General features: G+C 39.4%; 1 protein-coding gene across 1 annotated transcript; it reads left to right on the forward strand.

Annotated features, from left to right (window-relative positions):
* Window positions 1-11,977, forward strand: dhx8 (DEAH (Asp-Glu-Ala-His) box polypeptide 8). The gene is made up of 23 exons (XM_051124457.1): window positions 1-169; window positions 618-703; window positions 802-874; window positions 988-1,079; window positions 1,170-1,276; window positions 1,359-1,730; window positions 2,088-2,232; window positions 3,649-3,852; window positions 3,938-4,025; window positions 4,158-4,255; window positions 4,384-4,531; window positions 7,002-7,183; window positions 7,270-7,464; window positions 7,545-7,730; window positions 8,243-8,453; window positions 8,538-8,719; window positions 8,834-8,974; window positions 9,817-9,972; window positions 10,085-10,222; window positions 10,335-10,463; window positions 10,590-10,786; window positions 11,049-11,228; window positions 11,312-11,977. The coding sequence occupies exons 1-23, from the start codon at window positions 61-63 to the stop codon at window positions 11,529-11,531; spliced, it is 3,639 nt and encodes a 1,212-aa protein (XP_050980414.1). The 5' UTR covers window positions 1-60; the 3' UTR covers window positions 11,532-11,977.
* Window positions 11,978-12,499: the final 522 nt, after the last annotated feature.

Consider the following 12,499-nt stretch of genomic DNA (forward strand, 5'->3'; position numbering starts at 1 on the left):
GAACAAGAGGAAGCGTGGCCGCTTTCTTCCGGTGAACGAAATAACAACATTGCTGAAGACATGGCAGAGGTCGGAGAAGACGAGCTCAAAAAGCTCGAATATTTGTCTTTGGTGTCTAAAGTTTGTACTGAACTTGATAACCATTTAGGAATCAACGATAAGGACCTTGGTAAGTTAATAAATTTAACTTGACCGCGTGTCACGTTTTAGCTGTGTCGTAAATAGCTTACTAGCATGTTTCTACCTGTGGATTCAGTGTTTGTATACAAATGTGTTTGTGTTGTTAAATACGATTCAGTCTCAATTATGTTACACCTTTCGTTTATCTAGAATACTTTGGTATTTCAAAGAAAAAAAATAGGCTGGTTGCTGCCAGTAGCGTGGTCGTCTTTACTATGTGGTCGAACTGCATTTCTTGTTGTTTCTTTTTCTTATTTTGATATTTGAAAGCTGTTTGTACGGTAGAAACAATTACTTTAATCAAATATTTTTTGACAAAGACTCTGATTACCACAGTAAATTTTGGTAAGGGGCTGGTTTAGTGATGTTAAAGACACAGGCACAGTTTTTTTGTATGAAGTCTGTAATAACAGTCTGTTGGTTTATGTGTTTTTCAGCTGAGTTTGTAATCAGTCTTGCTGAGAAACATCCAAACATTGATGCATTTAAGTCAGTGCTGGTTAAAAATGGAGCCGACTTCACAGTAAGGATATTTTTTTTTTGTTCCTTTGATTTTGTGTGTTGTAATTACATTTGGAGTTTTTGGGATATCTAACCCACTGTGTCATCTCTGTCCTTTAGGATTCGCTTGTCAGCAATTTGCTTCGTCTCATTCAAACCATGCGTCCTCCTGCAAAAGCATCTACCAGTAAAGGTAAGCGCATTCAGGGTTTTATCTTCAGGCCAAGCGTATGCCATTTTCGTGCCATATTGCTATATTTTTATATCTTCTGATAATAATTTTCTTGTGTGATCTTTATTGCACAGCCTCTCATTCTGCAGTTAAGCCAAAGAATGAAAAGGACAAGCTTAAAGAGCTGTTTCCAGCTCTATGCAGACCTGACAATCCTAGTACTAGGGTAAGTTTGATTGTACATTGTATTATTACTAAATAACTGTAAATGTGTTTTTACTTATGGATGGTAAACCATATCTGTTCTTCTAACTAGAATATGCTGGATGAGGATGATGTGAAAGTTGCAGCTGACGCCATGAAAGAGTTGGAGATGTTTATGCCCAGTGTTAGTGGTTCAGAACCTAGCAGCAGTAAACACAGGTAAGGACCTTCTCAAACATAAAATAGATGCCGCTTAGCTGAATATTGTTGGTTTTTAACATGCAAGTGCCATCCATTTTAGATCTGAAACCAGCAGCAGCAGTAAGAAGAAGCGGAGGAGCAGAAGCCGCAGTCGGAGCAGGGATCGAGATAGAAATAGAGATAGGGACAGGGACAGAGACAGACGGAGACGCCATCGCTCTCGCTCCCGTTCCAGATCTCGCTCTAATGATAGAGACAGAAGAAAGCGCAGGAGCCGCTGGCATTCTCGCAGCAGGTCCAGGAGTCCTGCACGTGGAGACAAAGACAAAGACAAAGACAAAGGCTCGGACCGCTGGAAGGACAAACATGTGGACCGGCCCCCACCGGCGGAGCCATCTGTGGGGGATATTTACAACGGCAAAGTCACCAGCATAATGCAGTTTGGCTGCTTTGTGCAGTTGGAAGGGCTCAGGTATGTTTTAGATACAGTAAAGGCTTGTTCACACCAAGAATGATAACAATAAGAACAGAGAAACACTTTCAGAATGATTTTTCTCCAGCTGATGAAGGATAAAAACATTGACAGCCAATCAGAATCAATCCTGCTGTACCAGCTTGAGAATTTAAAGCGGCAGACTAGCTTACGCTTAGAATAAACAGACGATATTGTCCGCTGGTGTGGACACTAACGTAGTTATCTTTGTTGTTATTCTTGGCGTGGACGGGCCTTAAATCTACTTTTAGGACTAATGAAATTAGTCTGAATGTTAATGATATTCTTTAGTTTTGTTTTTAAACACAACTTTACTCACATCTTTCTTGTATAAAGGAAACGCTGGGAAGGCTTGGTCCATATTTCTGAGCTCAGAAGAGAAGGTCGGGTAGCAAATGTGGCAGATGTGGTCAGCAAAGGTCAAAGGGTCAAAGTCAAGGTGTTGTCCTTCACTGGGTCCAAAACAAGTCTCAGTATGAAGGTGAGTGAGCTCTTAATGGCAGCTAAATTCAGTGTTCAGTTCACCGTTTACTCCCTAATTGCATTCTGTACACACAATTCAGTAAAATACGGGAGTGACAACTGCATTCGACAACCGCATTAACTCCTGAAAGAAACAGGTAGTGGCAACTGCATTTAGAGAAATTCTACACGGTGTGTACGGAACTGAACTGAACAGCTAGTTGTTGATGACGTATTTAAACGCACATCAGAAATGTGTCTTCATCTGTACGTGAGATGCAATAGTGAAAGAAGTCGTAATCTTGGCACCTTCTGACACGGGGCTATTTGCTCTCACAAGCCCTGAGGTAAAGTGTCAGTGTTGCCAGATTTTCATAGAAAAAAACCACAACAAACAAGGACAAACACAAAAAAAGCTATAACACCCAAATATTTTGTTTTGTAACCGCAACATGTCCACAACAGACCATTTTATTAACTCCATAAAGTGCCTAGCTTTATGAGCTAAGATGAAACAACATGCCTACAAGTGCTTGTAAATATGAGGATATGGCAACACTGCAAGACGGCGCTCTCTAAAGCAGTTTCCCGAGCATAAACAAAACATAGCACGTCTATCAGCGGTAGTTTAGTTAAAATCGTTGGATAAAGAGAATCTTTAGCCAAAAAATGGCAGATAACAAACAGCTAAATTCTTACGCAAGACCCCGAAATGTTACTATGGTTACAAATGCGGGAGTGACTGCTGATCCATACACATGAAACATTAATTTACAGGACTCACTTCCGCATTTAAACGCAGTTGTCACTCGTGAAACTTGCGGTGTGTCCGTGGCCATTGAGGTACAAAAATCACCAATTTAGAGAAGTTGTTAAATTCCTAAATCAAATAAATAAATAAAATTAATTTTGGAGATTCTGCATATTTTCAGGCCAGTAAACAAAAATAAATGTACAAAGTTTGGATTGTTACATTATAATGTTAATTATAATGATTGTAGTATTAGCAGTAATTATCATCATCAGCAGTTGCAGCAACATCAATTATTATTGTAGTGTCTAAATTTGTATGTGTTAATAATAATAATAATTTAAAATATGTATTTTTTTTATCATTATTAACACAAATTTAAATATGTAAATTCCTTTTTGTAGTAAATTGCAATCTTAGTGAAAATCAAAATGGTTGTAATAATATAATAATAATAATAATGAATATTACTTTATTGCTGCTTATTATGATTAGTAGTAGCAGTGGTAGTAGTAGTATTAAGCACTTTCACTCAGACTCTGTATACATTAATTATTTGACTGTATATTTAGCTTATATCTTGCTTTTATAAAAGACAATTTCTGCTCAGCCTGATTATATATTGACTGATCACTGTGCATTATATGTGGGCTAATTTTTGTTGGGTTGTCTTGCTTTTACAAGGATGTTGACCAGGACACTGGAGAAGACCTGAACCCTAACAGGAGGAGAAATGTGGGTGGAGAAGGTCAGGAAGAGTCAACCATGTGGAATCCTGATAAACCCAGCAACCTCAACCTGGGTCATGCTCCAGAGGTAGAGGATGACACATTGGAACGCAAAAGACTCACCAAGATCTCCGATCCGGAGAAGTGGGAAATCAAACAGGTGCATGGTCATCTTTTATTAATTTCTTATTATAACATTCATTGCTTGTGTTCATATTTTAACATCTTGATCTGTCTGTTCTTAGATGATTGCTGCCAATGTGTTGTCTAAGGAGGAATTCCCAGACTTTGATGAAGAGACAGGAATTCTGCCTAAAGTTGATGATGAGGAGGGTATGAGTTGCATTATCCTTTTTACCATGCCAATAAATAAAATCCTGCTTCTAATCACAAAAGTTGTTGAAATACCTCTAGCTGCCTGAGTAGCCGTCTCAAGTTTTCTTTGTGTTGTGGTTTGTTTCTCAGATGAGGACTTGGAGATTGAGCTGGTGGAAGAGGAACCTCCATTCCTGAGGGGACACACTAAACAGAGCATGGACATGAGTCCTGTCAAGATTGTCAAGGTAGGTCAAACCACCGAAACTCTCAGTTTACAGCTACCTGAGCAATGTAGGAAGCAAAGCTATTGATTTCACGAAACAGGACACAGTCTGTGATTTTTACACTTGAATATTTTCTGTTTTTGTGGCAGAACCCCGATGGATCTCTCTCCCAAGCAGCCATGATGCAGAGCGCCCTGGCCAAAGAGCGACGGGAGGTAAAACAGGCGCAACGGGAGGCTGAAATGGACTCAATCCCCATGGGCCTTAACAAACACTGGGTGGACCCGCTGCCTGACGGTAAGATATTCAAACTTCATCCTTGCAATCTTGAATGAGGAATGATGAAGCACTCTAATTCAGGAAGTCAAAATATCTTCCTACTCTAAAAAATGTGCAATGGAATGCCACTTCAAGTTGCACTTCCTAATCTAATAGAGGTGTAAGTCATCCTGTAAACTTGGCAGCATACTTGTAGATTTTTAATGGTAAATATTACTTTTAAATATCAACAAAATGCATCAACACGTCAAAATCACAGGTGCTCCACAGGGTTGTGATTTAAGTTTCTTACTCTACTCTCTGTTTACGCATGACTGTATTGCTAGACAGCACGAACATCATCTTTAAGTTCGCTGATGATACCTCCATTTTGGGACTCATTACGAATGGCGATGAGACAGCCTATAGAGATGAAGTAAAAACGCTCTGGTGCAAGGAAAGTAATCTCTGTTTTAACACATTAGCAAAACTAAAGAGATAATTGTGGGCTTTAGGAGGATGCAGGTGGACAGCCACACTCCCCTACACATTGATGGAACTGCTGTGGAAAGTGTCAGGAGCATCAGGTTTCTTGGTGTGCATCTTTCTGATGACCTGTTTTGGTCCTTGCATGTCACGTCACTAGTAAAATCTGGCTGTCAGAGACTCTATTTTCTGTGGAGGCTCAAGAAGTTTGGCCTCCCCTCCAAAATCCTCAAACTTTTACGGATGCACCATTGAAAATATCTTGACTGGGTGCTTGGTTGTCTGGTATAGAAGCTGCTCCATTAGTGATCGCAAGGCTCTCCAGAGAGTCATGAGAGCAGCTGAAATCATTATAGGCACCAAAGTACCTACTTTACAGGGCATCTTTTACACACGATGTCTGAAGAAGGCTCACAAAATTATTTGGTGAACCCAGTTATCCAGCACACAACCTGCTTTTTAAACTGCCATCAGGCAGGCGTTATGGGAGTATTCGATCCAGAACCAGCAGATTGAACAACAGCTTCTTCCTACAGGCCATTAGAACTCTAAACACTTTGTAGTACTCTCTACACTTTTTACAAATATGTGTACAAAAACATATACCTTAGGATGACTATTTTCCTTTAAATTCCTTTAAAGGGGTCATCGGATGCAAACTTCACTTTTACACGTTTGAACATTAATGTGTGTTGGCAGTGTATGTACAAATCTACCCTATAATGATAAAAATCCATGCAGTGGTTTTTAATTTGTAAAAATAATATCCCCTTTTTTAAATCGAGCCATTCTCAGATGCTCTGTGACACCGACAGAGGCCACTCCCACGATGGTTGATTGACATGAGCGTCTTACCTCAGATCAGCTTTAACAGTCTGACCTCCATTGTTTCAATGCCGGATCAGGGATGTAAATTAGACAACAATATCTCCGATTGTGGTGTTGTGTTGCTGGATGTAATAATGAACATAGTGGTCGTCATTTACCCCCGACATCTGAGCTTCTGAAGATGCAGTGGATTACGTTTGTTTGTGAAGGGAATGCGCCTCCCGATCTATATAAATACGTCTGTGTTTGCGTGAATCATTTGTGATCCAGCTTCACCTACAGCAGAAGTGAATATAAGTTTTTTTTTTTTTTTCATTAATCACTGCAATCACCTTTCCTAATAACATGCTAGTTAGCAAGGTTTGCGTAAAGTAAACAATCTCTCAGAGCAGAGCAGCTCGTCACTCCACAGAGAGTAGAGAGCGGCAGGGCGAGCAGAGCTCATTTGCGTTTAAAGGAACAATTCCTCAGAATGGGATGATTTTTGCAGAGCTCATTTTGACAAGGTAAAAAGGGTGTTTTACACTACCATTGAGAATTTTTAAGCTAAGTATATTATAGACTTTTCTTTAAGACCCTAAAGAATCATGTCAACTTGTGTAAAATGGGCATCCGATAACCTCTTTAAGTATAGTACATGCACTTTTAAACTTGTGGGGGTTTTTTTTGTTCGTTTTTATATTGCACTTTTATTGTATTGCACTAATGTAGAATGCCTGAGCCTCAACCTAAGCATTTCAATGTGCAAATTGTCACTGACAGTGTACATATGATAAATAAATTCTGAGATATTGAACAGGACATGCACAGAACAGTAGTAACATTTATGGAATAAAATTAAAAACTGTCTTATTGAGCATATATTGAACTAGGATTGTGTGAGCAAATGGAAGCTTTGTAGTCCATGTCCTCTATTTAAAAAAAAAGGACAAGCAGTTATGTAATTTGAAAGACACTGATAATTCCAGATAAACTTCCTTCCTATTTGTCCATACTGTGGTTTGGGGAGTTCATAGATGGCCATCTGATTTCCTGAGCTCTGCTATCGTGGCAGATGGTGGCTGGTCTGCGCATAACAAGCCTATCTCTGATGCTTGTAAGCCCTCTGGCTTTGTATGAGCTCTTGTCTGTTATCATGTTTGTGCATCTCTAATAAATGCTTTTTTCTGTCTTCACACGCTCACTATCCATACAGCCGACGGCAGGCAGATTGCTGCCAACATGAGGGGCATAGGTATGATGCCCAATGACATCCCAGAATGGAAGAAACACGCCTTTGGTGGCAACAAGGCGTCATATGGAAAAAAGACTCAACTTTCTATCCTTGAGCAAAGAGAAAGTCTTCCCATCTACAAGCTGAAAGAGCAGCTCATTCAGGTTTGACTTTAACTTATATGTATATTCATCCAGAGCTAGATTTCTGTTTGGTTATGTTCATAGATTCAATCAATCTGTCTTTACAGGCTGTCCATGACAACCAGATCTTGATTGTGATTGGTGAGACTGGCTCAGGAAAGACCACTCAGATCACTCAGTACTTGGCTGAGGCTGGATACACAACACGGGGGAAGATTGGGTGCACACAACCCAGAAGAGTGGCAGCCATGTCTGTGGCTAAAAGAGTGTCAGAAGAGTACGGTTGCTGTTTAGGTCAAGAGGTAGGTGAATAGTCAACAATAATTTAATATTTGAGCATAATATTTTGAAACGGAGCCTTAATTTCTTTGTGTCTGTGCAGGTTGGCTACACCATCCGTTTTGAGGACTGCACAAGTCCTGAGACTGTCATTAAGTACATGACAGACGGTATGCTGTTAAGAGAGTGTCTGATTGACCCTGATCTAGGCCAGTATGCCATCATTATGTTGGATGAGGCCCACGAGAGAACCATTCACACAGACGTGCTCTTTGGCCTGCTCAAGAAGGTATGGTTTGCAAATTGAGGCTTTGTCCACTAAGTTGATGAGGTTCAGTAAAGATTTTTTGTTTATTTGAAAAAATGTTTTTATTTAGCAAGGATGCATTAGATTGATCAAAAGTGATAGTAAATACTTTAGCATCATTACAATTAATTTCTATTTCAAATAAATGTATCTCAGCTTTTACTGAAAGAGAAGAAATGTTACTTGAGTGACAAATCATCATATTCAATTTCTGGAGGATTGTGTGACATTTTAAAGTGTATTAAAATAGAAAACCTTTATTTTACACCACCAGTCAAAAGTTTTTGAACAGTAAAATTTTTGTTTTAAGTTAGTAATAAAATATGTGTTTATTAAGAAGAATTTTCTATTAAGAATAGTAAACAGTACATTGCTGTCTATCCTTAAAAAAAACATGGGGCAAAATTGTTTGAGAGTGACAAACTTAGATTGCTTAGATTTGTCAATCTTTTTAATTAATTATTATTATTATTATTTTTTTTTGTTTTATTTAGACTGTACAGAAGCGAACTGACATGAAGCTCATCGTGACCTCTGCTACGCTGGATGCCGTGAAATTCTCACAATACTTTTATGAAGCACCTATTTTTACTATCCCTGGTCGAACATATCCAGTAGAGGTTTTGTACACTAAAGAACCTGAAACTGACTATCTGGATGCCAGTCTGATCACAGTCATGCAGATTCACCTGACTGAACCGCCAGGTAACTTTTTCTGAACCTGTGAAATTTTTCACAGAATAGCCTTTAAAAATGAACTTCCTGTAATTAGAGTTATTTAATGTGCAGGTGACATCTTGGTGTTCCTGACGGGTCAGGAGGAGATCGACACTGCTTGTGAGATCCTGTACGAACGAATGAAATCCCTCGGTCCTGATGTCCCAGAGTTAATCATCCTTCCAGTCTACTCTGCCCTGCCCAGTGAAATGCAGACTAGGATCTTTGACCCAGCACCACCTGGAAGTAGAAAGGTACCATTAATGCTTACTTGTCTCTATGGTCACCTCTGACATTAAAAAAACATCTTTGCTTGAAAATTTGGATCACTTAACAAACTTTATGCTCTTTTTTTTTTTATTTTATAGGTGGTCATTGCTACTAACATTGCAGAGACTTCTTTGACAATTGATGGAATCTACTATGTAGTGGATCCAGGTTTTGTCAAACAGAAGGTGTATAACTCCAAAACTGGCATTGATCAGCTAGTGGTTACCCCCATCTCCCAGGTAACGGCCATTCCTAATGACCCAGATTACATGTGGTATACAGTTGAGGTCAAAAGTTTACATACACCGTTAATTATTTTAACAAAATAGGAGGGATCATACAAAATGCATGTTGTTGTTTTTTTTAGTACTGACCTGAATAAGATATTTCACATAAAAGACCACAAAAAAAAAGTTGAATTTATAAAAAGCAGTTAAACTGCTTGCTGTTCTTCAGAAAAATCCTTCAGGTCCCACAAATTATTTGGTTTTTCAGCATTTTTGTGTATTTGAACCCTTTCCAACAATGACTGTATGATTTTGAGGTCCATCTTTTCACACTGAGGACAACTGAGGGACTCGTATGCAACTATTACAGAAGGTTCAAACGGAAACACAATGCATCAAGAGCAGGGGGGTGAAAACTTTTTGAATTTGAAGGTAGGGGTAAATTTAACTAGGGATGCACCGAAACGTATCGGCCGAAATTTAACTTATTTTGTCGTCTGGAAACATGTAAGTATCTTCTGTAGCTTCTGTAGGGCAAATGAATGTACATATCTTCATTCTGTTCAAAAGTTTTCACCCCCGGCTCCTAATGCATTGTTTTTTCCTTCTGAATCATCAGTGAGCGTTTGAACCTTCTGTAATGGCTGCATACGAGTCCCTTAGTTGTCCTCAGTGTGAAAAGATGGATCTCAAAACCATCCAGTCATTGTTGGAACATGCGTTTTGTTTGACCCCTCGTATTTTAGTAAAATAATTAACATTTTGCAGATTCTGCAAGGTGTATGTAAACTTTTGACCTCAGCTGTACATTGCAAGTACACTTTTCTCCTAAACCTCTTTCTTGTGGTCCACAGGCCCAGGCTAAGCAGCGAGCAGGCAGAGCAGGTAGAACAGGCCCGGGGAAGTGCTACAGACTCTACACAGAACGTGCCTACAGAGATGAGATGCTCACCACCAATGTACCTGAGATTCAGAGAACTAACTTGGCCAGCACTGTACTGTCTCTAAAGGTACAATTCAACAGTTCTAATGCTGAGCCATCTTGGGGTTTTTTTAAGGGATGCAACAATATTAAAATTCTGGCATGCGCAGATAAGCTGATAATTATTTTCCTCCAATCAGGCAATGGGCATCAATGACCTGCTGTCATTTGATTTCATGGATGCTCCACCTATGGAGACTCTCATCACAGCTATGGAGCAGCTGTACACTCTAGGAGCGTTGGATGATGAAGGCTTGCTCACACGTCTTGGTCGTAGAGTAAGTTTGCATGTGTCTCTCTTCTTATGTTTGTGAATGTGTGCTTACTTTTAGTTGTAAATGTTCAGTTTTCGAAATGAAGTATTAAGTTTCTTGTCACTGTTCCTATCAGATGGCTGAGTTTCCTCTGGAGCCCATGCTTTGTAAGATGTTGATCATGTCCGTCCATCTTGGCTGCAGTGAAGAGATGCTGACCATTGTGTCTATGCTCTCAGTACAGAATGTCTTCTACAGACCAAAGGTACTTCTTTAGCCCACACACGTTAACAGATCCACGAATGGTCAAGGAACATCATTACATAGAGTTTTAGGTATCCAAGCAGACTGATCCCAAAGATGATAATCATGATTTTCCTCTAAATCTCAGGACAAACAAGCTCTGGCAGACCAGAAGAAGGCTAAATTTCACCAGCCTGAGGGGGACCACCTGACTTTGTTGGCTGTCTACAACTCCTGGAAGAACAACAAGTTTTCCAATCCCTGGTGCTATGAAAACTTCATCCAGGCACGATCTCTCCGTCGTGCACAGGATATCCGCAAACAGATGCTGGGCATCATGGACAGGTAAGAGATAGTTCGACCAAAAATGAAAATCCTGTCATTAATTACACACCCTCATGCCGTTCCTAACCCGTTAGACCTTTCTTTGTATCTTTGAAACACAAATTAAGATATTTTTGATGAAATCCAAGAGCTTTCTGACCCTGCATAGACAGCAGTTGTTGTGTAGACTTCCTTATTCTAACAGAATATAATTACTTTTAAAACTTTAGTTATCATTCTTGGGATTTTACACTCCGTAATTACATTTTTTTTCTGTCTTCAGACACAAGCTGGATGTGGTGTCATGTGGTAAAGCCACGGTACGTGTACAGAAGGCCATCTGCAGTGGTTTCTTCCGAAACGCAGCCAAAAAGGACCCTCAAGAAGGTTACAGAACCCTCATAGACCAGCAGGTGGTCTACATCCACCCTTCCAGCGCGCTATTCAATCGCCAACCAGAATGGTATGTTTGCAAAGAGATCAATAATACAACTAGTTTCCATGCTGCTTGTGCTAAAGCTAGTTTTACTGCGTTCTTCTCCCCAGGGTGGTGTACCATGAGCTTGTGCTGACCACCAAGGAGTACATGAGGGAAGTGACCACCATTGACCCGAGGTGGCTTGTAGAATTTGCTCCAGCTTTCTTCAAAGTCTCTGATCCCACTCGCCTCAGCAAGCAGAAGAAACAGCAGCGGTTGGAGCCCCTCTACAATCGCTACGAGGAACCAAATGCCTGGAGAATATCCAGAGCCTTCAGACGACGCTAGAACCTTCAAACAAGGTCCTTATAGACTGCAAGTGTCCAATATTGCTGCTGAACAAAATGTTGCCTTTGTGGTGTCGGCAGAGTGGAGGATAACATGGACAGAAGCTAAAATTGTGTATAAAAAGCATGTGATGCCCTGTTTTATTTTTAAGTACGATCCTTTCCACTACTGTAAACAACATGTTTGAATTTAAAGGAGATGTTCCTTCAAAAATTATAGCTAATCTGATTTTCTACTTTCACTGAAGCGTTTCATTTAATATTTTCATGGCTCACTGGGATTTATTATTGAACTTATCCCTACCTTTGTATTAAAAAAAAAAAAAAAAAAAAAAAAAAAAATACAAAACCTGAGGGATCAAAATATGAAATGAAATTACCTTGGTTATTTATCCATATGTTGAATGCTAAATACAATTAATTTTTTTTTTTTTTTTTAAAAAGCAACTCCTTTAACATAAATCAGTTATTTGCATTTTATATAGTGCAGCTCTTTTTCATCCAGATTCTCTGGAACGACCCATTTGTGTTGTAGAATGTGTGGACAGCACATCCGTCTGGTGCTGAGAGGGAAAGGGTTTTTATTCATTTAGTTAGTTCCTCTGTGGAGGTCTGGTCATGTACAAGTGAACAGGATGTTAAGTCACTTTCACTATCACACAGATCTCATCCTTATTTGGGACCTCTCTTCTGTTTTAATGTTTAAATTACCAACTCCACACAGGATCAGTGTATTGGACCACAATGGAGATTTTGTATTATAGCTCTTTTATTAGAGGAAGCAATGGGGGATGGAAATGTCCTGCAGTTTTTGATATTGTTACAGCTTATGTTCTGCCATATTATCTTGGAGTCATCTTGATGTCAACTTAAATTAAAATCTGTCTTGTAAAGAGTCCCACTTGAGTGCTTTTTTTGGGAGCTTATAAAAGTGTATATTACATTTAAATTACATGAACTGTCCGCTTT

This window comes from Labeo rohita, chromosome 12, assembly GCF_022985175.1.
Source record: "Labeo rohita strain BAU-BD-2019 chromosome 12, IGBB_LRoh.1.0, whole genome shotgun sequence".
NCBI lineage: Eukaryota > Metazoa > Chordata > Actinopteri > Cypriniformes > Cyprinidae > Labeo > Labeo rohita.

Excerpts from the sequence above, each read along its gene's own strand:
- dhx8 (XM_051124457.1), top strand. The coding sequence starts at position 61 with ATGGCAGAGGTCGGAGAAGACGAGCTCAAAAAGCTCGAATATTTGTCT. Across the intron at positions 875-987 it reads AAAAGCATCTACCAGTAAAG|CCTCTCATTCTGCAGTTAAG; the intron begins GTAAGCGCATTC and ends TTTATTGCACAG. Across the intron at positions 4,256-4,383 it reads GTCCTGTCAAGATTGTCAAG|AACCCCGATGGATCTCTCTC; the intron begins GTAGGTCAAACC and ends TTTTTGTGGCAG.